Source organism: Perognathus longimembris, chromosome 13 (assembly GCF_023159225.1).
Source record: "Perognathus longimembris pacificus isolate PPM17 chromosome 13, ASM2315922v1, whole genome shotgun sequence".
NCBI classification, from domain to species: domain Eukaryota; kingdom Metazoa; phylum Chordata; class Mammalia; order Rodentia; family Heteromyidae; genus Perognathus; species Perognathus longimembris.
This window is the reverse complement of record NC_063173.1, coordinates 50,475,123-50,502,496: the sequence shown is the minus strand read 5'-3', so window position 1 is coordinate 50,502,496 and position 27,374 is coordinate 50,475,123. Positions and strand designations below refer to the sequence as shown.

At 36.7% G+C, this 27,374-nt stretch overlaps 3 protein-coding genes across 3 annotated transcripts; 1 reads left to right on the top strand and 2 right to left on the bottom strand.

The window, feature by feature from the left end:
- The first annotated feature begins 7,224 nt into the window (after window positions 1-7,224).
- Window positions 7,225-8,157, top strand: LOC125361793 (olfactory receptor 4P4-like). The gene has a single exon (XM_048360395.1). It carries the CDS (start codon window positions 7,225-7,227, stop codon window positions 8,155-8,157), a length of 933 nt encoding a protein of 310 aa, XP_048216352.1.
- Window positions 8,158-13,436: 5,279 nt separating this feature from the next.
- On the bottom strand, window positions 13,437-14,375 carry LOC125362515 (olfactory receptor 4P4-like). The gene has a single exon (XM_048361343.1). It carries the CDS (start codon window positions 14,373-14,375, stop codon window positions 13,437-13,439), a length of 939 nt encoding a protein of 312 aa, XP_048217300.1.
- Window positions 14,376-21,564: 7,189 nt separating this feature from the next.
- LOC125361955 (olfactory receptor 4P4-like) lies at window positions 21,565-22,488 on the bottom strand. Its single transcript, XM_048360601.1, has one exon. The coding sequence runs from the start codon at window positions 22,486-22,488 to the stop codon at window positions 21,565-21,567; it is 924 nt and encodes a 307-aa protein (XP_048216558.1).
- Between the last annotated feature and the right edge of the window lie 4,886 nt (window positions 22,489-27,374).

The following is a 27,374-nucleotide window of genomic DNA, read 5'->3' as shown; positions in this document are numbered from 1 at the left end:
TTTACTTATGACAAAAAACTCAATATATAGCCTAAAAATTAAGAAAAATGAGGTAAGGGGTAGTTTGGGAGCGTCGGGTAAAAATGTGGATTAAAATGAACTGTATTCATAAATGGCTTTGTTGAATGTCAACTCCTTTGTACAACTACCTAAAGATAATAAAAAGTAGCAAAAAAACCCTTATATTTACTTATTTTTTTATTTTTGTTTTATTGTCAAATTGATGTACAGAGAGGTTACAGTTTCATACATTAGGCTTTGGATACATTTCTTGTACTGTTTATTACCTACTCCCTCATTCCCCCCTTCACCCTCCCCTTTTCCCTCTCCCGCCATGAGTTGTTCAGTTGGTTTACACGAAATGGTTTGGCAAGTATTGCTTTTGTAGTCATTTCTCTTTTTATCCGTTGTCTCTCGAGTTTGATATTCCCTTTCACTTCCCTAGAGCTAATACCAGTATATACAGTAACCAGTGTATTCAGATGTGATACAGTGATAGCACAGGAAGGGTATACAAGAGGATCACAAGAGCCTAATAGCTCTGCCCCTATGAATGCATAAAATAATGCTAAGTGAAATGAACTCCATGTTATGGAAACGAGTGATATATCACTGTTGTAATTACTTTCAACATGCCATGTGAAACCGTAGCTTCTATTGTTGATGATCCTCTTGTATCCGCTTCCTATGGTTGTACCTGCACTATCACTGTATCTTATCTGAGTACATTAGAAACTGTATATACTGGTATTAGAACTAGGAAAGTAAAAGGGAATACCAAAATCAAGAGACACAGGATAAAAAGACAAACGACTACAAAATCAATAGTTGCCAAACCATTTGGTGTAAACCAACTGAACAACTCATGGGGGGAGAGGGAAAACGGGAAGGGGTAGGGAGGAATGAGGGAGGAGGTAACAAACAGTATAAGAAATGTATCCAATGCCTAACATATGGAACGGTAACCTCTGTGTACATCACTTTGGAAATAAATAAGAAAAGAAAAAGAGGATCATCAACAAAAGAAGCTGTGGTTTCACAGGGAGTGTTGAAAGTAATCACTACAGTGATAAGACACTCACTTCCATAACATGGAGTTCATTTCACTTAGCATCATCTTATGCGTTCATAGGTGCATAGCTATTAGGTTCTTGTGATCCTCTGCTGTGACTAGCCTAAACCTGTGCTAATTATTCCCTATGAGGGAAACCATAGAGTCCATGTTTCTTTGGGTATGGCTCATTACACTTAGTATAATTTTTCCAAGTCCTTCCATTTCCTTACCAATGGGGCAATGTCATTCTTTCTGAAAGAGGCATGAAATTCCATTGTGTGTCTGTACATTTTCCTGATCTATTCGTCTACTGAGAGGCATCTGGGTTGGTTCCATATTTTAGCTATGACAAATTGTGCCTTGATGAACATTGTTGTGCTGGTGGCTTTAGTGTGTTCTAATTTGTGGTCTTTGGGTAGATGCCCAAAAGTGGGGCTGCTGGGTCATAGGAGAGCTATGTTTAGTATTCTGAGGAATCTCCATACCACTGTCCAGAGTGGCTGAACCAGTTTACATTCCCACCAACAGTGAGGTAGGCCACATCCCCTTTTGGCCATATCCCCTCCAACCTGTTATTGTTAGTTTTCTTTTTTTCTTCAAATTTTTATTATCAAACTGATGTATAGAGAGGTTACAGTTTCAAACATTAGGCATTAGATACATTTCTTGTACTGTTTTTTATCTCGTCCCTCATACCCCACTCTCTCTTCCCCCTTTCCCTTTCCCCCCATGAGTTGTTCAGTTCACTTACACCAAACAGTTTTGCAAATATTGCTTTTGTAGTTGTTTGTCTTTTTTTTACACTGTCTCTCAATTTTGGTATTCCCTTTCAATTTCCTAATTCTAATACCAGTATACATGGTTTCCAATATACTCAGATAAGATTACAGAGATAGTGTAGGTACAACCACAGGAAGGTGATAGAAGAACATCATCAATAATAGAAGCTACAGATACACATGGGATGTTGAAAGTAGTTACAACTGTGATATAACAATCGTTTCCATAACATGGAGTTCATTTCACTTAGCATCATCTTATGTGTTCATAAAGGTATAGCTATTGGGCTCTTGTGATCCTCTGCTATGACTTGCCTAAACCTGTACTAATTATTCCCAATAAGAGAGACCATAGAGTCCATGTTTCTTTGTGTCTGGCTCACTTCACTTACTATAATTTTTTTCAAGTCCTTCCATTTCCTTACAAATGGGGCAATGTCATTCTTTCTGATAGAGGCATAAAATTCCATTGTGTATATGTACCACATTTTCCTGATCCATTTGTCTACTGAGGGGCATCTGGGTTGGTTCCAGATTCTAGCTATGACAAATTGCGCTGCAATGAACATTGTTGTGCTGGTGGCTTTACTGTGATTTTGTTTGTGGTCTTTTGGATAGATACCCAAAAGTGAGGCTGCTGGGTCATAGGCTAGTTCTATATTTAGCTTTCTGAGGAATCTCCATACTGCTTGCCAGAGTGGCTGAACCAGTTTACATTCCCACCAACAATGAAGTAGGGTTCCCTTTGGCCACATCCACGCCAACAGTTGTTATTGTTAGTTTTCTTGATAAAGGACATTCTTACTGGAGTGAGATGGAGTCTCAATGTTGTTTGTTTTTGTTTTTTTTTGGCCAGTCCTGGGCCTTGGACTCAGGGCCTGAGCACTGTCCCTGGCTTCTTCCTGCTCAAGGCTAGCACTCTGCCACTTGAGCCACAGCGCCGCTTCTGGCCGTTTTCTGTATATGTGGTACTGGGGAATCGAACCTAGGGCCTCGTGTATCCGAGGCAGGCACTCTTGCCACTAGGCTATATCCCCAGCCCTCAATGTTGTTTTGATTTGCATTTCTTTTATGGCCAGTGATGTAGAGCATTTTTTCATATGTCTCTTGGCCATTCTCATTTCCTCATCAGAGAAGTCTCTTTTTTAGTCTTTAGCCCACTTGTTGAGGGGGCTGTTGGTTCTTTATGGTTTTGTTTTGGAGGAATTCTATTTTTTTTAGTTCTGCATATATTTTAGATATGAGGGCTTTGTCTGTTTTATGGCTGGTAAAGATCTTTTCCCGATCTGTGGGCTTTCTGTTTATCTTGTGAGGTATAAGACTTATATTTATAAACTGCTTTGTTAAAGGCAACCCCTCTTTATAAGCAATGACAATTATAATAGAGCTGACACCAAAAAAAGGAGTTTCAAATTGACATGTCAATTTATGAGTAGAATGAATCTTGATCAATGATACCCATTCCCCATTCTCCCCCATATCTGTCCCTCAAGTTACCCTGTCCCATTTTTGCATATGTACATTAATTATTATGACTTCCCAGTATTATTGAAACAACAGTACTCTGTGCTAGGTATTGGCAATTCTTGGTATTTTGTTTTTTCTTTTCTTTTAAAGGTGGGACCATTATGCATTTTTTTTCCTGGGCATCAATTTCCCCATAAATTTTCTCTAAACAAAATAAGAGATAATTTTTTATTGACACCTCTGAGTGCATGAGGGAAGAAAGATGACTTGATTGTTATCTACATTTCTATAACTTTGAGCAAGGTTTTAAAATAAATTGGTCTCTAGCATTGCAAAAGAAACTTCCAGATGTGAAAATACCAAGATTTTCTATTTTGTGGTCTTCTAAGTAAAGTATTTGGAAATCATACAGTAAGGAGGCACTTTGTTTTCATTTTCCCTAGGGACTGAAAATGTACTATTTAAAATAGAGCCAAAGTAGTTACCAACATAAATGGTGAAGATACTAGTGTCCTCTCCTCTTGAATGTTAAAATAAGTATGCAAAGGACAAGTCTTGAATTTTCTTCAGAAACAATTGCATACTTCTTCCATTAGATCAGGTAAGTTCTATCTACAGGATTTTAAAGACTTACTTACCTAGTCACCTTTGTTGAATTCATTGGTTGAATTATTCAGTGAATTCAACACAAATCAAATTTCCTTTAAGCAATGCCGCTTGAAAATATATCTGTAGACCATGGAGATTTGAGAAAACACTCTCAGAGAAAATACATCTGATACATCTACATTTACTGATACATCTCTTATTAGAAATAAAGAAATAATCCTGGAAGATATTTGATTTAGTCATATAAAAGTAGTTCAGTGTTAGAATTAATAAATCAATCAGGTCCAGAGAAGCTAGAATTAGCTGATAAACAGAAGTAAATACATTGGGAGGATGGAAGTATACACAAATGTATTGAGTGAAATATGAGAGATTCAAGGGAGATCTCAAATAATTAATTCTTTAGAAAGGAAAAAATCAAAGTTCAGCAAAATAAAGCACTGGTAAGCAGGTATTTAAAGTGGTAGTGTGGGGCCAACAGGGAAGTGCTGAACAAACAAATAGAAGAGGAGAAGAATAAAGTCAAGAATCCAATGTACATCCTACAAAATTAAGAAGGGTAAGAGAAGGGGTAGGTGGAGGAAGAATGGGGAATCAAGTCAAAAGGGGTGACTTTGATCAAAATATATTGCATTCAAACTGATTTGTTAAATGGCAAGTATCCTAAAATCAGTTTAATTATAACTATCAAAGGACAATGAAGTTTTGATTGTACACTGAATTGTGGAGTGCAATTGTATATAGTCTTTTTCTTAAAAGACTTTAGTCTTTAGTGTTGCACAAGTCCTGACTGAAAGTGGAAGAATATCAAGCTCAGACCTGAGCCAAGGACAGATATTTATATTTATTGAGAAGATTGTGGGTATCATAAAGGCAGTGATATTTAGGATGTTGACGGCAAGGAAGGATGGAAGGTCTATATGGACAGAGAGTCTAAGAAATGACATTACCTTCTAGGAGAAAGAGCTCTTGTCTGTCATTTTTCCCATTGAAGAACTTTAGTGAAATGATAAGACAGAAACTATCCTGAAGCTACAGTTGTGTATTTACTCTGATATGTGGGTAAGACAAGATAGCCAACCATCAGCCCTAGCTGGAGAACACCCTTTATGTACGATAGAATCTTAGTTCAGAGGAACCGCTTAAAGTTCTACTTTCACACTCAGTCCCTACTTAGACTAGCATGCATGACATAAGATGAATGCAGCTGATTTCCAGTTCTATGTTCCTATTATCTCTCCCTTCTTAAATACCTGAGATTACAGGCAGGTACCACCATGCCTCCTATAAAAAAAACTCTTAGGAGTAGATTGGAATGAGTATATATTTATTTGATGATCATTTTAAAAGTAATTTTTGTCTGAAATATCAAATAAGTCTGACTTTTAAAATGACAAATTTTCTCATAAGTCTTCATTGTTCTTCTTATTTTTCCACTTTGGGGCTGAGGGACCATTCTTCACATGGCACTGACATGGTATATTTGAAGCAAGATTCAATAGGTTGATTAAACAAGCTCAAAGATTTTCAGTGGATTGTATCAGGTAGAATATTCTGTTACAAAGGAGAGGAAAAATATAAGAAAACATGAATTGACCAAATTAATTCAGTAAAAGAAGCAAAGATTAAAGACCACGCTGGTATGAACATTTTAACTCATAGTGCTTTTCATGAAATTACAAGGATATGAGTTTTGGAAGGAGTTAGAGGACTACATTATCCTAAAGTAGTGGTGGTAGTTCTAAAAGTCTAAAATATAGTGGATAGTGGAATGAAATGGCTTGTTTGGTAACTATGAACAGACCATCTGGATATAACAGAAGGAAAAGGTAACCCTCTAGCCTTGGCTTCTTTCTCGTTTTGCAATTTGTACATAGTAATTTTGCTGAAATTAAGGTGGATTATAGAATTAAAATTTAAGTATGTTAGTGTTGATAATTTTATAAGTAACTAACAGAAATCTTGTGCATGATGATTCCATATGTATATAGCTAAGTGAGAGAATTTCTGATATAATTTTTTTTTCTATTCCTGAGGCTTGGACTCAAGGCCTGAGCACTGTCCCTGGCTTCTTTTTACTCAAGGCTATCATCCTACCACTTGAGCCACAGTGCCACTTCTGGCTTTTTCTGCATATGTGGTGCTGTGGAATCCAACCCAGGGCTTCATACATACAGGGCAAATACTCTACCACTAGGCCATATTCCCAAAGTTTCTTTTCTTCTTTCTCTTTTTTTTGTTTTGTTTATCAGTCACACTTGCAAGCCACCAATAGGATGGCATTTATTTGACCAAAAATTTAACAGTTTTACCACAGACATGAATTAAGGATGATTCTCAGTAGTAACAAACTTGCACAATGTGTATGTGACTCCAGGCTCCATTTCTGGCACCATTATAAAAATACATCATTACTACAGAAATATGAACTCTATATAACATTTATAAAACAGTGAAAAGCAAGAGAACAAGATAATGTTAGTGAGAATCAATCCATAAAATACAATCTTGAGATACTAAGACTGGAAATGTTGGGAACCAGAAGAACCACACATTTACAGAATGGCAAATTAGAAAAAAGTTAAACAAATCATTTACACTAGTTTAAGAAGAAGGTAAACTGCTGCATGAGACATCAAGTGAGATACGAAATTGAAGGCAAGTTTCTGTACAATGTTCTAATTTCTTTTTAAATGTGAAATATGTGGTATCTTTTAGTGAAATCTGAAATGATAAAGCCCTGGAAAATGGTAGTAATGTTGCAAAATAATGTCTTCAAAATTAAGTAGGTTTATTATTTTGAAGCATTTGTAAACTAACTCAAAGAGATGTCACTTACAGGTTTGTGATTCCAAGCACATTTGTTGATTTTTTAAAATTCTATTTTTATCATATTTAATTGTGCAAAGGAGTCTCCATTTGACAGAATGTTTTTGTTGTTGTTTTAAGTAACATTCCCACTGAGGCTGTATCTCAGGAAATTTCTTAGATGACATTCCTCAACGTTTCACACTTGTAGATAAGGGAAATGAGTCTAGGAAGAACATACAGACAAGATGGGGAAAACGATGCACTGGGTCATGTTGATCAAGATGCACTGGACACTTGGATGAACACATTCGATTGGTACCCCTTCTACAACCATGGGTTGATCAAAGGAAAGATTTCAAAGAACAAGACTTCTCTTTCTTCAATGTTTTAATCACTTCTAGTATAATCTACTTCCTACCAGAGGGTGATAGGCACACCCACTTAAATGTATTCCACACTGACTCGGTGTATTTAATTTCAGGCTGCTACAAGCTCCCCTGGATCATGGTCTACAGGAACAACATCACAGAATTTATTCTCTTAGGTTTTTCTCAAAACAAGGAAATAGAAGCTCTCTACTTTTTCGTATTTTTACTTTGCTACCTGGCAATTTTGATTGGAAATCTGCTTGTCATGGTTTCTATCACCTTCAGTTCCCTTATTCGCCAACCTATGTATTTCTTCTTGTGTTACCTCTCCCTCTCGGACCTTTGCTATACCTCCACGGTGACCCCCAAGCTCATCATCGACCTACTGGCGACGAAGAAGTCCATTTCCTACAATGGCTGCATGACACAGCTCTTTACCATGCACTTTTTTGGGGGCATCGAGGTCTTCATCCTCACAGGGATGGCCTACGACCGCTACGTGGCCATCTGCAAGCCCCTGCACTACACGGTCATCATGAGCAGGCAGAGGTGCCACGCGATGCTCGCTGCCTCCTGTGCAGGGGGATTCCTCCACTCATTTGGTCAATTTCTCCTCGCCATCGTCTTACCCTACTGTGGCCCTAATCAAATGGATCACTATTTCTGTGATGTCTACCCCTTGTTAAAACTGGCCTGTGCCGACACCAGCAAGATTGGTTTCTTGGTCATCGCCAACTCTGGCCTGATGGGCATGGTGACTTTTGTGGTCTTACTGATCTCCTACGGGGTGATCCTGTTCACAGTCAGGGCGTACTCCGCGGAGCATCGTCGCAAAGCGCTGTCCACCTGCTCTTCGCACGTCACCGTGGTGGTCCTGTTCTTTGCCCCTTTACTCTTCATCTACATCCGGCCAGCCACGACTCTGCCGGAAGACAAAGTGTTTGCTCTTTTTTATACTATCATTGCCCCCATGCTCAACCCCCTGATTTATACACTAAGGAACACGGAGATGAAGAATGCCATAAGGAGACTCTGGTGCCGGATCACAGGAAGTGAAGGAAATCCCTAGAAAGATATCCATGTGTTTCACCACGAAACTCCCTGAAATGTCATCTCTACCCTGAGCTAGAATGTGTAGACTTTAACCCATGGGCTTTGAACCTGGTGATAGGAGTGGGACCCTGTATGAGCGGATCTGTACTCTTCTCCAAATGTCACCAGGCCTCTTCTGTTTCCCTGTATTTTCTAACTGTTGTTGGTTTACATCTCACCTCCCTGAAGATCCTGTGGCTCCACAACGAACTTTGATTCTTGTCAGCAGGCTATCCACGACACCATTCTAACCCAAGAGAGCATGCAGGGCTCCATAAAACTCATTCTTGAGTGCGATTGCATTTACTGAAGCAAATGTTATCCCTTAAAAAGGGTACCATCAATATATCTCAAAAACCTCCTCTATTTACCTACTATGCCAATTCTCTTCCCCAGGTCTCATATGTTCAAAAAAATCTCAGCTTTGTATATTTCTTACAAGTACTTTTCCTCAAGTCATGTATTTAAAAACCCCTCCTGTTTTTCTTTTTAAAAAATATTTTATTATATTTAGATGGCTGTACGAAGGAGTTGTCACTCCCTGAAGCAGTTTGTGAATGGAATGCATCTTGATCATTGTAACCCCATACAACATTCTCTGTTTGTTTGTTTTTTTTCTATAAAGAATTTTCTCTCCTAACTCTGCTCACATCAATTACACCTCTTTGGTTAATTCTAGCATTTGGCAGAGTAATTGGTTTAGGACAAGACATCCAAATGAAGAATTTCCTACTAATGGTTTAGGTGGGGGCAATGCTATGTGTTCAATATTCGCTATATTAGTAACTGAAACTCACTTGACTTCTGGTTACAAAGGCCTAAAACACTACCTTGTAACTCAGGAAAGTTTCAATATACACAAGCTGTATTATTGCCTCATGCTGTTAACATCAGAAAAGTAACTTTTCCAGATAAGGACATTCTAGACAGAAATAGGAGTATGAGGATAAAACCAAATTCAAGGGACATTCACATTTCAGTTTTATTCCTACTAGATAAAATTAATTTTCCTTGTAGTTAAAAAGAAGAACATACCACTTGAACCAAATGGATCTTGTGTTTTGTTTTTCTTATATAGCACTGCAAAATAAAAAGTTGTGGGGTTTTTTTTTTTAGTAATAATTAAATGTTAGCTTGGATCTAATTCTCCTCTCATAAAGAACAACTAAGACTAAAGTGAAGGCATTGGATAATATATTGGTTAGAAATTTGAAAGAACACAAAGGACTCAGGAAACTCTATTGACAGGAAATGGACTGCAAACAAATTTATTTACAGGCTAAGCACAGACGCAGCATTAAGTAATTGAATTGTTGAGAGCTGCCAACAAGAATGGAAATATAAAGATAAATTAGTCTGGTGATTCAATTTAATAAATACATAAAATCACATTCTGTGTTCAGCTTAATAAGCAAATAAAATTATATTCTAGACATTCTTGAGAAACAAATCTAATTTCCTTGCTTTTCTTCATTTTATTCTGTGTACTCATCCTAAAACTCTGGAATAAGGATCCAAAAGCATTCATATCAGAAATGAACATCACTGAGTGAAGATTATTTTTTCTGACATATAATAGGCTGTTTTTGATAAAAAGCAAAGGGAACAAAAAGAAAAGAAAATGGCCACCAAAGCCTTTAATCTCTTTGGTCTCTATTTCAGAAGCAGAATCTTTGTTATTATTTAATATAGAAATAGCGTTATTTCGGGGCTGGGGATATGGCCTAGTGGCAAGAGAGCTTGCCTCGTATACATGAGGCCCTGGGTTCGATTCCCCAGCACCACATATACAGAAAACGGCCAGAAGTGGTGCTGTGGCTCAAGTGGCAGAGTGCTAGCCTTGAGCAAAAGGAAGCCAGGGACAGTGCTCAAGCCCTGAGTCCAAGGCCCAGGACTGGCAAAAAAAAAAAAAAAAAAAAAAAAAGAAAAGAAAAGAAATAGCATTATTTCCATTATATTATTAAAAGTTTTAAAGATAGACTATTAAAATATGAGCTAACTGTATTGTAGACCTGGACAATAACAAGACATACCCTACTTCAAATCCTTTATTCCTTCATGGCATTTCAACCATTTTACCTTCCAAGGACAGCTCTTGGTCAGTTTTGCTCTCCAGACTACCTCACTGACTCAAGCCTAAACACTAGAGTTAAGAGACTTGGGAAAAATTATCTTAAGGGAAGCAATCCAGACCCAAAGAAACAGGTTGCATGTTTTCCCTCATTTGTGGTAACTAGAATGTGCCTGTACATCTACAAGTGAACATATTGGATGGTATAAGGGTAAAAAATATATGATAAATTATACAGGGACATGATAAATGACACAGGTCTCTAGGCATTCACACAGAGTGAGACCAAAGGAGAATATTCCTAGGAAAGGATCCCATAGGCACAATAGCCATGTGCATATGATCATATAAAATAATTTTTATTGAAATGAACTCCAGGAAGTGGGAACAAGAGGGTTTTTTTCTCTTCCATTGTTGCTGTTTTTGTTTCCATTTCCTTTTGCCTTGTTTATCTGTCTTTAGGAGGGTAATGGGGAGCACAAATGGAGGGACACGGGGTAAACAAATGCAGCAGTGGCACTCCACACTATGTTGAAAATGAACTAGACAGCATGTGGGTGGTGAAAGGAGGAAAAAGTTGGGAGAGAATGAGGGAAGGTATGACATTGTTCAAAAGATATACTTTTTATCTGACTTATATAACTCTAATCCCTCTGTACATCACCTTTACAGTAACAACAATTAATTGAAATAAAAGTCATGATTTTGAAAATGTTCAATATGCTTTATCCACAATGCACTGGTTTTGTGGAGGAAAATTGAGAATTCTGAAAATTAGGAGTTAATGTATAAAAAATAGTAGAAATGGCAATCAGGTCTGTCCATAAAAATGCAAATTATATCCACTGAAATGGAAATGAGTTTGCTTACATCTTGTGGCTGCCTGTCTTTGAGTTATAATTTCATTTCAGCATTCCAGTTGGAATGTGTGGCACTGTTGTGTTTTGTACTGAGACAAATGCAATGTATTATTGACTTCCAAATTAAATACCAACCTGAAATATCACATACATGTGTTTGTGTTCATATGATTTTATAAATATATCCTCTTTTTAAAATATATCTTTTGAACAAAATAAAAATACTTTTCCTATATGAAAAAAATCCATTCGCCCCACATTATCTTCCCAACTCTCTGAATTCCTTCTGTGCTCATTGTGCCTAATTTCTATCCCCCATAGCTTTGTCCTAAGAAATCTTCACCTCTGGCTCCACTAATATATTTGCTGAAGCTGTTCTTATCTAAGTTAGCAATGATGTCATCATATATCCAGGACTTCACAGAGCTAATCACTCTTCTCCTATCAAGATAGTTTAATATTTGATGTGGCTTTAGAATCACCATACCCTTGCACTTTTTCTTTCATGTTTCTTGGTAAAAACACACTCTCCACTTCTTTTCCTGGCTCTTGGTCATTTTAGAAAATTCTGTATATTGGAATAGCATAATTAAAAAACTGTATGGTTTCATGTTGTCATTGTTTCGGTGTTATCTTGAATGGATCATGTGTACCGATGCACCATCCATAATAATATAACTAAATATTCCACTGTACTGTCCATTTCTTTAATAAAATTTTGTAATTTTTATAACAATATTTTGTTTGAACAAAAATACATTTTCAGAGAATGATTTAATAGTCACCTTAGGGACCCGGTGATAAAGCACATTATTAAATAAACTTATACACTTAGGACAACCTTTTTAACTCATATATTACTCATGCAGTCAATTTCCCCAATCATCCTTTCGCTATTTTTGATTGTTGTTTTGGTTTGGTCAGTTTTTGCAAATCAATTAATCTTGCTCTTATCTTTTTCTTGGAGATACCTATTGACCATGAACATGGGCTACAGATTTGCATGTTAAGGTAAGAAGACTTGAGTGTTTAGTTTCATGTTTTATTATTCCTTTTTATGACCTTTTAATGAAAACTCATACTTGTATTATTATATACTATATTATATATTTAGTAAATATTTTATATATTTATATTATAATACTTATTGTTATTACTAACTTCAAATACTTTGAAAATCATCTTTTCTCAAACACACTGTGTTATGTATCATAATATCCTTCCATTTAGAAACGCATATAAACATTTGTTTGTTATCAACAGACTGAAAATAGTTGGTAATATACTTTTACTGATTTAAACCAAGTCCTACTTTATGAAGTAAGAAATATCAAGTATATAACTTAATATTTGCAAGTTTTTCCAATTCTATAAATATATGCAAACCCAGACACATAAAAGGAAAAGGGAAATCAGTGGAATCCATTTTAAAAGAAACAAACTAAATTAATTTAGGCATATTCCAGATCAAGCTGCTTCATTAGGAGAATTAGAATTTCTCTTTGAAATACCATGCCATCAAATGGTAATTAGAGATACCACAGAATTCCTGCCGTTATCCTTTGACTAGGATAGCCATATGTTCCCATATATTTGATAGATACCCTGCTCTTCAAACATAACTCCATTTTACCTATACTATATGGTTGTAATGTATACTCATGTCTGGCTCAATTTAGAATATAAGTTACATGGTTTCTATTCTATTATCAATGCTATATTTTTATTACTACATAGATATTTATAACATGTAATTGTTATGTTTTTATTCATAAAATAGTTTATTTTTTTTCTACCTATATAAGCAAATTTGTGTGCACATATAATGACTATATTTGACATCTTACCCAAATAGGTTTTTATTTATTTCATTTTATGGTTTTACAAGGAATACAGAAGGTCTTGAACAGAGCGGGAAAAGGTACTTCAAAATTTACAGTTCTTTTTAGTGAGAAACACAAAAAGGACAACCAGGCAAATGGATGGTTCGGGACTGGTGCAGTATGCAGGAAGCTTGTGTACATTTAAAGATTCATTTACAGGAAAAGAAGTAAGAGGGAGAAATAGGTGAGCTCCAGTTATCAGCAGATTGAAAATTCCAGGGGGAAGAAAACACCAAAGCTTAAAGAGGCAATGGTGACTGCAAATCTTAAAGAAAGTTGTAGATAGCAAACACGGTACTAAAGTTGAATAAAGCAGCTCAAAGTAAATCATTGCTAATGATCTGTTATTCCTTTCTGGGCTTATATATGGAAGAGAGCTTACACTCTCAAATTAGGGGAAATCAAATGCCACTTCAATGTATGTGATGAGACAAAGTGCCTTTCAGATGATTTGCCTTCCAGTCAAACTTAGCTTTGAGCACCAAACCTTCCTCATGGCATTCTTCATCTCTCCGTTCCTCAGTGTGTAGATCAGAGGGTTGAACATCGGAGCGATGATGGTATAGAAAAGAGCGAACACTTTGTCCTCTGGAAAAGTGGTGGCTGGTCTGATGTAAACGAAGAGGACAGGCACAAAGAACACCACCACCACCGTAATGTGGGAACTGCACGTGGAGAGAGCCTTACTGCGGCTCTCTGCAGGGTAAACCCTCACGGTGTATAATATCAAAAAATAAGACAGCATCAGCACCACAAAGGTCACCAACCCCATCATGCCTGAATTGGCGACTACAAGGACCCCAACTGTGTAGGTGTCTGTGCAGGCCAGTTTCAGCAAAGGATATACATCACAGAAATAGTGGTCTAATTCATTGGGGCCACAAAAGGGTAGGTGGATGGTAAGGAGACATTGAACAAAGGAATGCAGAAAGGCCCCAGCGCAGCAAGCACTCAGCAAGGTGTTGCACCTCAGCCTGCTCATGATGATGGCGTAGTGCAGGGGTTTGCAGATGGCCACGAAGCGGTCATAGGCCATCACCGTGAGAATGAGTATCTCGATCCCCCCAAAGAAGTGCATGGCAAAAAGCTGAGCCATGCAGCTCACATAAGAGATGGTACTCGTCTCCACCATCAAATCAGTGACCAGTTTTGGTGTCACAGTGGATGTGTAGCACAGGTCTGAGAGGGCCAGGTAGTTCAGGAAAAAATACATGGGCTGGTCAAGCAGCTGGCTACACATGATGGAAATAATGATCAATGTGTTTCCCACCCAAATCGCCATGTAACAGAATAAGAACAGTAGAAAGCACAGGTTTCTGATTTTCTTATTCTGCGAAAGTCCCAGCAAGATAAATTCTGTGACATTATTGGCATTTTCCATGGCCCAAAGCAGCAAAGACTCAATAGGTATGACTGCAAGAAAACTGAGAAATATTGACTTAGTATGGTATGGTGAATATTAGCTAAATAAACCAATTTGACCAACTGAGCTATTATAATTAATTGTAAACCTCTTAGGATCAACCATCCTCATCAAGCTGGTTTATAAAGTGGAAGAGAGTAATAGTAGTTGTATTCAATCAAAGCAATGACAAAGGTGTACCGTCAGCTTGCATGTGAGAACCAAATTGAGCTTACTGATCACATGGGTTACTCTTCTTGTTATGTTGTGGGGACATTCAGACATGGCATGCAGAAAGTGTGGGGAGTTGTTCAAACAAGAAATACTTGCATCTCTACTTAAAAAACTTCAGAATATTATAGTGATTGTTCATTTTGTATTTTTATTAATTGAGGAAAGAAGGGCTTTATGGGGGGAGGGTACTAGGATTTAAACTCAGAATCTAACAGTTGCTATGGAATTTATCAACCACCTGGGCCATGCTCTCAGCCCTGTTGACTTTTTTTTTTTTTCAGATAGGGTCCTATACTTTTGACTAGTATCATATTTTGATCACAACTCTTGATTATCTCAACCTTCCCTTCACAACGCTAGGGTGATAGGTCTGTACCACTATGTTCATTTATTCTTTGAAACAGGATCTCTTGAACTTATTTTTCATGATCCTCCCATCTGTACAGTCCATGAAGCTGTGATTAAAGGTTTGAGTCATTATACTCAGCCCCTACAAAGATTTGGTATTGAACTATGTCTGTACAGGCATATATTGTGGTTTGGTTAAATTTATTCCTTTTACTCACCTTATAGCCTCTTCACTTCCTTGTAATGTTAATAGTTTCATTCTATTTTCATAATGAGTAAAACTACTTTTATTACATCAACTTTCTCATCTCGTAGATTCTCACCCACATTCTCACCCTCAGGACATTTGACAGTGCATAAATGGCCTTTTATAGTTTTAGGTATAGATATTTAGGTATAGATAGATATATAGGTATTGTTTTAGGTATAGATTCCCCATAAAACACTGGACAGAGCACTGTATAATATTTATTAAGGGGGCTGGGGATATGGCCTAGTGGCAAGAGTGCTTGCCTCGTATACATGAGGCCCTGGGTTCAATTCCCCAGCACCACATATACAGAAAACGGCCAGAAATGGAGCTGTGGCTCAAGTGGCAGAGTGCTAGCCTTGAGCAAAAAGAAGCCAGGGACAGTGCTCAGGCCCTGAGTCCAAGCCCCAGGACTTGCCAAAAAAAAAAATATATATATATATATATATATATATATATATATATATATATATATATATAAAGTTGCCTTCACTCAGGGTACTCTGTACTTCAATCCAAGTTCTCACCTTGGATTGAAAAAATGTTGGGCATTTATTGGTACCAAAGAAAGCAATTAAAGAAACCTGATAGCATAGAAAACTACGTAGAAGTTCTTAAACACATAATATTGATAAATGAGTTTTAATTGAAAAAGGAAGTCACTCCAATGTCTAATGCCATAAATAGTATTTACTACACACACAACTTCAATCATTCAGATAAATGAATTAGTTCATTAACCATTAACAAATTATTTCACCATTTTCTCATACTTTAAGTGTTATTAAATTATTTCCTTTGAAATATAGCAGTCACTGCGTAAAAACTGAACCCAAAGGAATTATTTTCAGAGTATCAGATTTCAATATTAAATGACCAAAAACAATTATGATAATTTTTTAAATAGCCTTAGTTTCTATTGCCAACAACTTTATTTCCAATTAATTTGGCAATCTGTTTTAATAATTGCAAACACAACTTGTTTCTTTGCTAGGGTTCTAGTTATCTTTGCTATTTTGCTCACACATGCAACATTTGGAATCTAATATTTTCTTACTTTTGCTGAGGATTGAGTCCAGCTTCTTAAAAAGTGACAGTCGAATACTGTGGTACTGAACTGAACATTCAGCGACCACTGGTCCTTACATGGAAGAAAATTCTATAAAATATACTCAGATTTGCTTACATGCATATTGATCTTATAAGTAGACTTTCTGCTTTCAAATTTTATAAAAATTTTATTCACTAACTTTTCAATGTTTCAGTAAAATGCAATAAAGAATTGGTGTCACCCTTTCTCTGCAAATGTGCAAATGTGGAGACTCATCTTCTGATGCCTGGGCTGGCTTTGAACAGTGACCCTCATCTCAGCCTCCCGAGTAACTAGGATTAAGTTGTGAGCCACAAATGTTCAGAGCAGTTTCTCTTAATTTATACTTTTTTTTCATTCTGCAGGAAGTGGAAGTCAACTGATTTAATCTGCCAAGAAGGCTGGTGTTTCTTGCTATTTCCTTTGTGTTTAAAATCAGTGTGTGTGTGTGTGTGTGTGTGTGTGTGTGTGTGTAGAGAGATAGAGAGAGCTTTACACATGATACTCACTGCTAACTAATGACATTTATCTGAGTATATTTTATGTAAACAAATAAAGATAATTCATATCGTACATAAATAGAAGCATTACATTTCTTCCATTTCACTGTGGTATGTCCTTCCTATTGGTTGACTACAATTTTACTACTCAGCTCACCTGTCTTCTGGCAGTTGAATTTCCCAACTTACTTTCAAGAACAAAGACATTCATTCTCTGCTGTTTCTTTAAACAAAGAAAATAAATCATTTACAATCATATAACAAAAGCTTGCTTCCTTTCCTTAAGTTGGATATCTATGGAAATTTCAGAGGTAGAAATAGATATATATAGGTTTTCTAGGTACTTTCCAAGTGGCTTTTAAAGTAAGTGTCATAGGAAAATAGAAACTTTCAGGGCACGTGACATCTCCCCAAGGATATCTTGGCCAATGTGAATTTAACTCCTCTAAGGTACTGAGAAATAGTTTGGGTACAATTAATAACCCTTTATGCATGAAGCAATCTGAATACAAATCAAGGGTATATTTCTACTCTAAATGAATTTGCCTTTAGCATTTGCTTATGTTGAACAAAATCTGAGGTAAACAAAATCGGAGGAAAGAGTGAGAAACAATGTCCTTACGCAAACTAAGGCAGACTACTACATATATCTCATGTCTTCTTTCATATAGGAAATCCAAACCTTCACAAACAAATGACAGGAATGTACAATAAAAATAATCTATTGGGGTGATTGGCAGTACTTGGGGGTAAAAAGGCAGAGTATGAATATGGCCAAATACTTGCAAGATTATAAGGAAACATACCAATGATATCTGTTAAAAAATAAGTAAGATTGTGGGAGGGCATGGAAGGATGAGAAAGAGTAATGAACAGGGTACCTTTGATGAAATTACATTATAGGTAAGGAACATCACAATTAATAGATACTAATAAAAATGTGAAATAAGATTTGCCAAAAATAATAACTACAAAAAGGCCAAGGCCACAATGTTTGGAACTGAATTTTGTATTTTTGTTTTTCACACACACAAATGTAGTTGTGTAAAAAGTGGAAGGAACTTTCTCATTTGAATGGCCCAGATCTTATTCCAACCACTGAGTGACAATAAATGTGCACAGTTTACCTCTGTGAACCTGAGTCTTTCAGTTGTTGTGAAGGCTATGTCCATGGGAGCTAGTCCACCACTACAATGAGTGGAAAAGACTCTGTCACTGAGTGTGGTGGAGCATGAGGCCATGAGACTGGAGTGTTGGATCATGGAAGCAGCCAAGGTCAGAAGAGGTGATGGCTTCCATATCTGGGACTCACCCTGGTAGAGGCCTGGGTCTCAGGAGCTAGCCTGGCTGTGTGCGCAGGTGTAAAACTGAGTCTCCAGGACCACCCTCTGGTCTCAGGCCATGGATTTTGGCCTGAGATCTAAATCTGGAATGGTACCATGTTGGACATGGAGTCCAAGTCTCCTGGCTAAGTCTGCAACTTGGGCCATGGATGAGCAGGAATTTTATTGGCACATGGCTAGGCCTGCGGGCTCAATCTGTACAGGCATTGGGAACTTCCAGGCCCTACACTATTCCTTGATAAATATGGTATTAGAGACTTTGGGAAAATCCTAGCTTCACTTCCCTCTGACTCTTCCCTGAAGGGTCTAAGTCTCACCAACCATGCTGCCTTGGATGCAGAAGAGAGATATGCGAGATATGCAGTATACCACCTTCCTGTCCACATCAGCCACCCCATCTTTCTCCTTCCTGCATCATGTTATAAGTTATCTCAGCCTGGAGAAACAGAGAGGCTACAGTTTGAGAGGTGAAATTGGGAGTCTTTATTGAAAAGCCAGTGGCTACAGGCAGACTTCTGTCACTAAGACCTGCAGTCCCTGGAATATGCTTAACATGTTAGAAACATGAGCCATTAGGGCAGGAGAAGAAAGAAAGAGCAGAAAAACAAAACAACAAACCAAATCAACCCCAACTGAGAGCTGTAGTGGGATGCCATGGTTACCAGTGGAGATCCAGGAGATAAGAGACACAGGAACATGAGACATGGAAAAATGGCACCTGTGCTGATCTTAGCCTTATTTATGTCAGGGCAGGGCAGGGAGTAGGGTCACAGGGAGCTTGAGAATTCATGACCCAAGATCGTCAGGTCCAAGATCTTGTTATACAAGTCCCTGCCCCTATCTCTAAGAATTCAGGCACACTTATCACCTAGGAGGTTGGACTTCCACTTCTTCCACCATGAAGATGAATTAGCACTAGTTAACACCATTTCCCTATCTACCATGTGGCCAACATGGCAGCAGATAGACCCACCATCCCCATTTCAAAGTCTCTCATGTACAGTTGGTGTCATCTGGCAGAAGTAATTCTTATGTGAAAGGTTTTGTGAATGGGTCCATATTGAAAATATAGAGCATATGTGATGAAGTCTAAGGCTAGCATCTTGCTAATGTCCACTGTGACATCATCAGATAGTTAATTTTATTAACAAGAGGGCCCAGAAGAAAATCAGGCTCTGAAGTGAGGAAGGTGATAGCTGGTGTTAATGTTGAGAAAATTTTAAATTCATACATATTGATTAGACATATTAATGGTATTGACCCTGATATATCCATACACTATGTGGTCAACAATCATACATAATCACTCTCATTTAACAAAGTTCATTCATTTCTCACCATTCCCCACACCTTTTCCCAATGCTAGTTCTCATCATTTTACTTTTAAACAAATAGTATTTTTGATATTTTTATTTGTTTAGTTTCAACATGTGAATGAGAAAATATGACAGTTGTTTATATGCTCAACCTTATTTTATTTAGCAGGTTGTGCACTACTTTCATTCATTTTGCTTCAAATAACAGAATCCTTTCTAGTTTATGGCTGGATAATGCTCAATTGTTCATATATGTATGTAAATGTATAGGAAATTCATATATATGTGTGTCAATATAAAGGGTATACATAAAGATATATAAATTATAGGGTGTACATACTAATAGTATTGTATTATTCATGAAATCTGTTGATAATCATTTCAGCTAGTTTCCTATCATGGATAATGAAGAAGATAACACAGTAAATAAGGACATGCATGTATCATCTTGTGCAGTAACTTTATTTACTTTAGAAAGATATTCAGGAATAGTCTAAACAAGTCTTAAAGTTAAATGATTTGTTTGGCTTATTTAAAATAATCTGTCTCAAAATCGTATAATGCAATTTGATTTTTATTGTCACAAATACATTATAAAAGGATGCTTGTGATGTTTACATAATGTACGTAGTAGACTCTGATAATATTCACTCTGTTACCTATTCTTAACACTCCCTCTTCTTTCAAATCATTTGACTGTGTAAATCTGTGTGTGTATGTGTGAGTGTATGGATATGTAATTAAAGAGTAATAAACACATTCTTCAGATTCTCTTCTGACATGTTCCCCTTTTACAATCAGCTAACATTTTATTTTGTGAGTCACATTTCCTATCTGAAGAATCCATGTGACCCATGTCATATTTGTATTCCTGATTTTACATTCTCTCCCTCAACTTGACAATCCATTCTTCCTCAAGGTATATTTTCTTGCACCTGATCTGAGAATCAATTGTGTATGGGAGTATACATTTCTTTCTAAAATATGCATGTGTTTTTATGCCAATAATGTGCTAGTTTACCTCTACAACATGTCTTAAATACTATCCATTTACTAGCAAACAAAGTAATTTTTTATTTGTTTTACTGGGGTTTGAAGTCAGGAATCAAGAGTGCTATGCAGGAGTTCTACTACTTGAGCCAAACTGCCAGTCCTAACTCTATTCTTCCTCCATTGTTTATACATACCGTGTTTTCTTTACCCACACCTCCATTTATTAACCTAGGCTGGATTCACAATGTAGCCAAAGTGATCATGTGTGTACAAGTAATATCTACACCAATATGAGGGACTGGGATCATATGAGATTTCTATTTTTAGTTGTGGAAGGAAATCCCATACTGATGTACATAGTGGCCATCCTAATTTGTATTCCTTCCGAAGTATATGCCAACTACAATAATTTTCTTTTTCATCAATTCTTTCTATTTTTTTTTTTTGCGAGTCCTGGGGCTTGGATTCAGGGCCTGAGCACTGTTCCTGGTTTCTTTTTGTTCAAGGCTAGCACTCTACTACTTGAGCCACAACACCACATCTGACTTTCTTTACATATGTGGTGCTGAGGAATCAAACCCAGGGCTTCATATATACGAGGCAAGCACTCTACCACTAGGCCATATTTCCAGCCTCTTCAATTCTTTCTTACCATTTGCTTTGTTAGTTTTAGTTTTTCTCTCTTTTCTCTCTTTCTTTCTTTCTTTCTTTATTTATTTATTTATTTATTTATTTCCTTCTTTCTTTCTTCCTTCCTTTCTTTTCTTTCTTTCTTTCTTTCTTTCTTTCTTTCTTTCTTTCTTTCTTTCTTTCTTTCTTTCTTTCTATGCATGAGGCAATTCCTCCTATTTTTCGAATATCTTGCTCGTCATTTAAGTTTCTTTCTTTTTCTCTCTCCTCTCATTCTCTTTTTAGAAATATAGCATTGTTTGAGAGTTTGTGTCTTTAAAGTGGCCAATGTGTATGCACTTATTTATTTCATTAAGAGAGTAAAATATGAAAGTTGGGTAAAGATTTTCTAGCTATTGTTTTCACTTAGTATTCTTCTTCTATGAGCTGCCTAACTAATAAATATCTATGAATTTGCCTTAGGCTCACATTGAGAATAGAGCCTGACACCAAACTTTTCTCATGGCACTTTTCATTTCCGTATTTCTCAGGGTATAGATTAGAGGATTGAACATTGGAGCAATAATTGTGTAAAATAGTGCCATCACTTTGTCCTCAGGGAAAGTTACAGGAGGTCTAAGATAGGAAGAGATTGCAGGACCAAAAAATAAGATCACCACTGTGATATGAGAGCCACAGGTAGAGAGGGCTTTGCGTCTTCCTTCTGCAGAGTGATTTCGTAAATGAAATAATATAATGGCATAAGATATAGATAAAACAATGAAAGTCACTAAGGCAATAATTCCTGAATTAGCAACTACAAGGATACCAGTAACATACGTATCAATACAGGCAATTTTGAGCAAAGGAAAAATGTCACAAAAGTAGTGATCAATTTCAACTGAGTCACAGAAAGGCAGCCGGATAGTCATACACAATTGAGGGAATGAATGGGCAGCCCCACCAACCCAGGCAGCAAAGACCAGCAGATTGCATTTGGTCCTGTTCATGATGAGCACGTAATGGAGGGGTTTGCAGATGGCCACATAGCGATCAAAGGCCATGGCCGTAATAATAAAGATCTCTATACCTCCAAAGAAGTGCATGGTGAAGAGCTGTAGCATGCAGTAACCATAGGAAATGTTTTTAGTTCCCTCTAGGAGGCCATCAATCAATTTGGGTGTAACACTAGAGGTATAGCAGATATCCATGAAGGACAAATGGCAAAGGAAGTAGTACATTGGTTGTTTTGCAAGAGGGCTGCAGAAAATGGAAATAAGTATGAGGATGTTTCCAACCAGCAGAGCAACAAAACAGAGTAAGAAGAGTAAAAAGCAAAATATCTGTATGTTCTTGTCGTCAGAAAGCCCCAGAAGGATGAATCCTGAAATATTTCTCGGGTTTTCCATGTAATTATTTTGAGCATATATTTATATCTGAAAGTAAATGTAAATTTGAGTTTAAAAATTTGCCTATGGATCCTCACAAAGATGACATTATATTAGTTTTACTTTAATAGTCAAGGAAGGTAAATAATTTTGTTTGATGCATCAGTTGGTATTTCCAAATATGACTCATACATATAACAGTGCATCTTTATGGTAGGTCAATTGGGACTATTAGACATTTTTTTCAATCTTACCTTTTACTAATGTAAAGTTCTTAGATCTCTATTTGAAAATTAAGAAAAGTATCAGAAACCTGTGTCTGATTAAATCACAGTAAAGACTTTCTACTAAGATAAGAAAAATTTCTCCAATATATTTTCAGAATGTAGTTTCCTGTTAGTGTGATTTTAGTGGGATAACCAGAAAGTCAAGTGAGGGAATTTTATTAATGCAAATGGAGAGTATTTTCCTGTCTAATACAGTGTTGGGGAAAATTTTATAAAAGAATATGGAATAAAATAGAAGAACCAGGAAAAAAGCCCCATTCTTATAGTTAGCTGATATTTAACAAAGGAGCTAAAGACATACAATCAGAAAAATGTAGCCTCTTCAACTACTGGTGTTGGGAAAACGGGGTAGCCACATGTAGAAAACTCAAAGTAGACCCTAGCCTATCACCATGCACCAAGATCAACTCAAAATCAATTAAGGACCTCAACATCATACCTGAATCCTTGAAACTATTAAAGGACAGAATAGAAGAGATGCTAGAACTTATAGGCACAGGTACGAACTTCCTGAACATAGTCCCAGGGGCACAACAGATAGGGGAGAGTCTCGACAAATGGGACTACTACAAAATAAAAAGTTTCTGCACAGCTAAAGACATAGCCACCAAACCAGAAAGACAGCCAGTCATGTGGGAAAGGATCTTCACCAGCACAGCAACAGACAAAGGCCTAATATCCATCATCTACAGAGAACTCAAAAAATTAACCCCTTCCAAACCCAGTAAACCAATTATTAAATGGGCAAAGGAGCTAAAGAGAGACTTCACAAGAGATGAGATAAAAATGGCAAAGAAACATATGAGGTAATGTTCTACATCCCTGGCAGTTAAGGAAATACAAATAAAAACAACCCTGAGTTACCACCTCCCTCCAGTTAGAATGGCCTATACTCTGAACTCAGGCAACAACACATGCTGGAGGGAATGTGGGGAAAGAGGAACCCTTCTCTACTGCTGGTGGGAGTGCAAATTAGTACAACCACTTTGGAGAACAGTATGGAAGTTCCTCAAAAAGCTCAGCGTAGACATATCCCATGACCCAGCCATACCACTCCTAGGCATCTATCCTGAACAACAGGTCTCAGGATATCATAAAGATATCTGCGCATCCATGTATATTGCTCCACAATTCACAGTAGGCAAAATATGAAAACAACCCAGGTGCCCCACTACAGATGAATGAATACAAAAAATGTGGTACCTATACACAATGAAATACTACACAGTGATTAAAAATGATAAAATATTGGTATTCCCAGGGAAATGGCCAGAACTTGAACAAATAATGTTGAGTGAGACAAGCCTAGAACACAGAAAACAAAGGGGCATGGCCTCCTTGATTTATGACTGTTTGGGTGCGGGGAGGGACAGTAGAGACCAGGTCTGCAAAACAACAAACTTCTTTTCAAATGGTATTTTCACAGGTTTGGCTCAGTGACCTTACATTATGTATCTAAAAGCAAACAACTACTAAACATAAAAAGGTCTAGGATCGCAATAGCTCAACAGCTATGTACACATGATCATATAAGACGAGGATACGCAAAAACAACTCCAAGAGAAGGACACAGGAAGATTCTTTTCTTGACGTTACATTTAAAGTTCTAGGTGAATTTCCTTTGCCGTACCTTACGTGGTTACCGTACATGATTTTGGTACACTGGGTATTGTATATATGCCTACTTGATCTGGGGAAGGGAAAGAAAAATGAGAGTGTAAGATATCACAAGAAATGGACTCACTGCTTTATTATGTAACTGTACCTCTTTTGCACAACACCTTGTCAACAAAATTTAATTAATACAATAAATTTTTAAAAATACATGAGGGACAAGGTAACAAACAGTACAAGAAATGTATCCAATGCCTAACGTATGAAACTGTAACCTCTCTGTACATCACTTTGATAATAAAAATTTGAAAAAAAAAATAAATAAAAATATGGTTACCTTTTGAACCTTAGAAAATCATTAAATAAGATGTTAGTATATTGGTAATTCCTAAGGAAAGAAATATAAAAGAGTGAGATAAACTAATCACCTAAGAGTCTTCAGCCACAGCTAAAGGAATGTTTTCATCTATTACTTTAAGATAGCGCAAACATTGTGGAAACACAAGGAATTCTGTGGTCTTGTGAAACTCAACATTCTCATACTTGCTTGATTCCACAGTTACTCTCTTCCTGTATTTTTGTGACCCTTGGATAGTGTAGCACCCAGAGAAATCATTAGGAATAGGTGAAATATTGGAATAAATATATAAACATGAGCAAAACAAGATTTTATTGTGATGTGACAGTCTATTAGAATATGAACCCTAAATTTTTAAGCTATTTAAATTAAGTGCTTATAGTTGGCCATTTCTTAAAAGTAATCTGCAGTCCATATTTGTTTACTTTTTGTTTCTTTGCCTTTTTAAAATATAGCCAAATATTTTTGTGTATACAGTATATTTGATGATAGTTTCATCAATATTTTACATCTTATGGTATTATTATGTAACATTATTTCATCTTACCTTATTGAGTCAGATGAAACTTACTATGATGATGGAAGAAATAAAAAATTGATTAATTCTTCTTTATGTAATCCTCTCAAGCAGAAAATGTTTTGTTGCTTGATGGCAACATGAAGGAATGTATAGAATCCTGGCATTAGGGCACAAGAAAAAGTCTTACCCAATTTAAAAACATCTTTAATAAAATCCTACTCCGAATCATGCACTATGAAAAGTGAAAGTGCTAAAGCATTTTATAGTAACGGCATTATCACATACTACACTTAAAATGCTTTAGAATGAAAATATGTAAAATAATATAAGTAGAGTATAACAAGCACAGTTGTAAAGGTCCACAAATGCAGATGGTCTGTCTTTCTCTGATATCACACCTGAGTGATCATCTGGGTTTGTCCAGGCTCTGTCAGAAGACTTCTCCCTCTGAAACATGCCTTTCCAGTTGCTAAAATAAAGCACTGGGGGTTACAAAGCAGATTTTCAAAAAGAGCGACACTATCCCTCTCCAAATATTTGGAAAATCTTGACATGTTGAACTTTCTACAGTTTTTCAAAGGAATTTCAAGCCCCATGATACACACACACACACACACACACACACACACACACACACACACACTCCACACAAAATGATAAAGAGTTTGAATACCTTAATTAGGTAAAAATACTAATTATATTTTACATGAATTCAGAATCAGAGTAAACAACAATATTTTTAAATACTTCAAATACTAGCATACATTTTCAACACTAAGAGTTGATGCTTTTTGCTTGTAACTGCAGGAATGGATCTGGAAAGGGGAGGATATCATCAGTTAAGTATCACTGTAAGGTTTGAAAGTTGCAGTAATTCATATTCCCAAGGCATTGAGAGCTTCTGGCTAAATGCTGCTTAGACACTAATCATGAAAACTTCCCCAAGAGTCTCTGAGAAATTACACTTTCTGCATTTGTATTTGCCAGCTTGTGGCATTATTTTCCCTTCAGGCTCATATGAAATTAGATAATGCAATTCAAGAAAATGCCTGTTCCTTGTTCTTCTATTATTGGGAAGAAATGAAGGGAAATAATGCAGCTTAAGCTAGTAGGCTAAGGCTCATAAAATCTGACATGATAAATATCCCAAGAGAATCAAAGGCAGATATTCACTGTGCATTACTCTGTTTTGAGGGGAGTGGACAGTTTCGGGGCTTGAACTCAGGGCCTTGGTGCTATCCCTGAGCTCTTTTGCTCAGAACTAGTGCTCTACCACGTTGGGCCACAGGTCAGCTTCTGGTCTCAGGGGACTTTGTGACCTGGCTGGCTTCAAACCTCAATCCTCAGTTGTTAGCCTCCTTTTTTTTAAATTTAATTTTATGTTCAAAATGATATACAGAGGGGTTACAGTTACATAACTAAGTTAGTGAATACATTTGTGGTCAAACTTGTTACCGACTCCCTCATTTTTCTCCTACCTTCCCTCTTCCCCAGTCCTCCCCACCCTGGAGTTGTACTGTTCATTTCCAACATATTGTCTTGTAAGTATCTTGTTGCATTTTCACCTTTTATCCTTTGTCTAACCATTTTGACATTCCTCTTCTCTTCCCTAATTCAGATAAATATATATACAATACTCAGGGTACCAAAATCAAATTTTTTTCTTATGATTTTTCTTCCTTGTGGTTTAGCTCCTGTTGTCACTGTATTTTATTTTGTTAAGCTTCTGAATAGCTAAGATTATAGGCATTAGCTACAAGCGCATGTCGTATTACTCTTTTAAGAAGTGTACAGACACTGTCATGTGCAAGATCTAAATTGGACCAAGTGTCTTGATATTAGAGAAAACCAAAATGTTCGTGGAATGAAAAACAAGGTTGATGAAAAAGAGATTATGCACACCATATACCCAAATTCCAAATATTAGAAATCATAATACATATATAATGTGCTTTCATTATATGAATATTTCTCCATCTCATCCTGGGAGTCCCTGTTTTACACTCCTTTTATTCATATTCTGAAGACAAGATTGTGCATATGACAGAGGACTGTAACATTTTTCTTAATTTTTATATTTATTTGACAAGATCATATCTAATACCATCGATTTCCCTACAAATGGCAC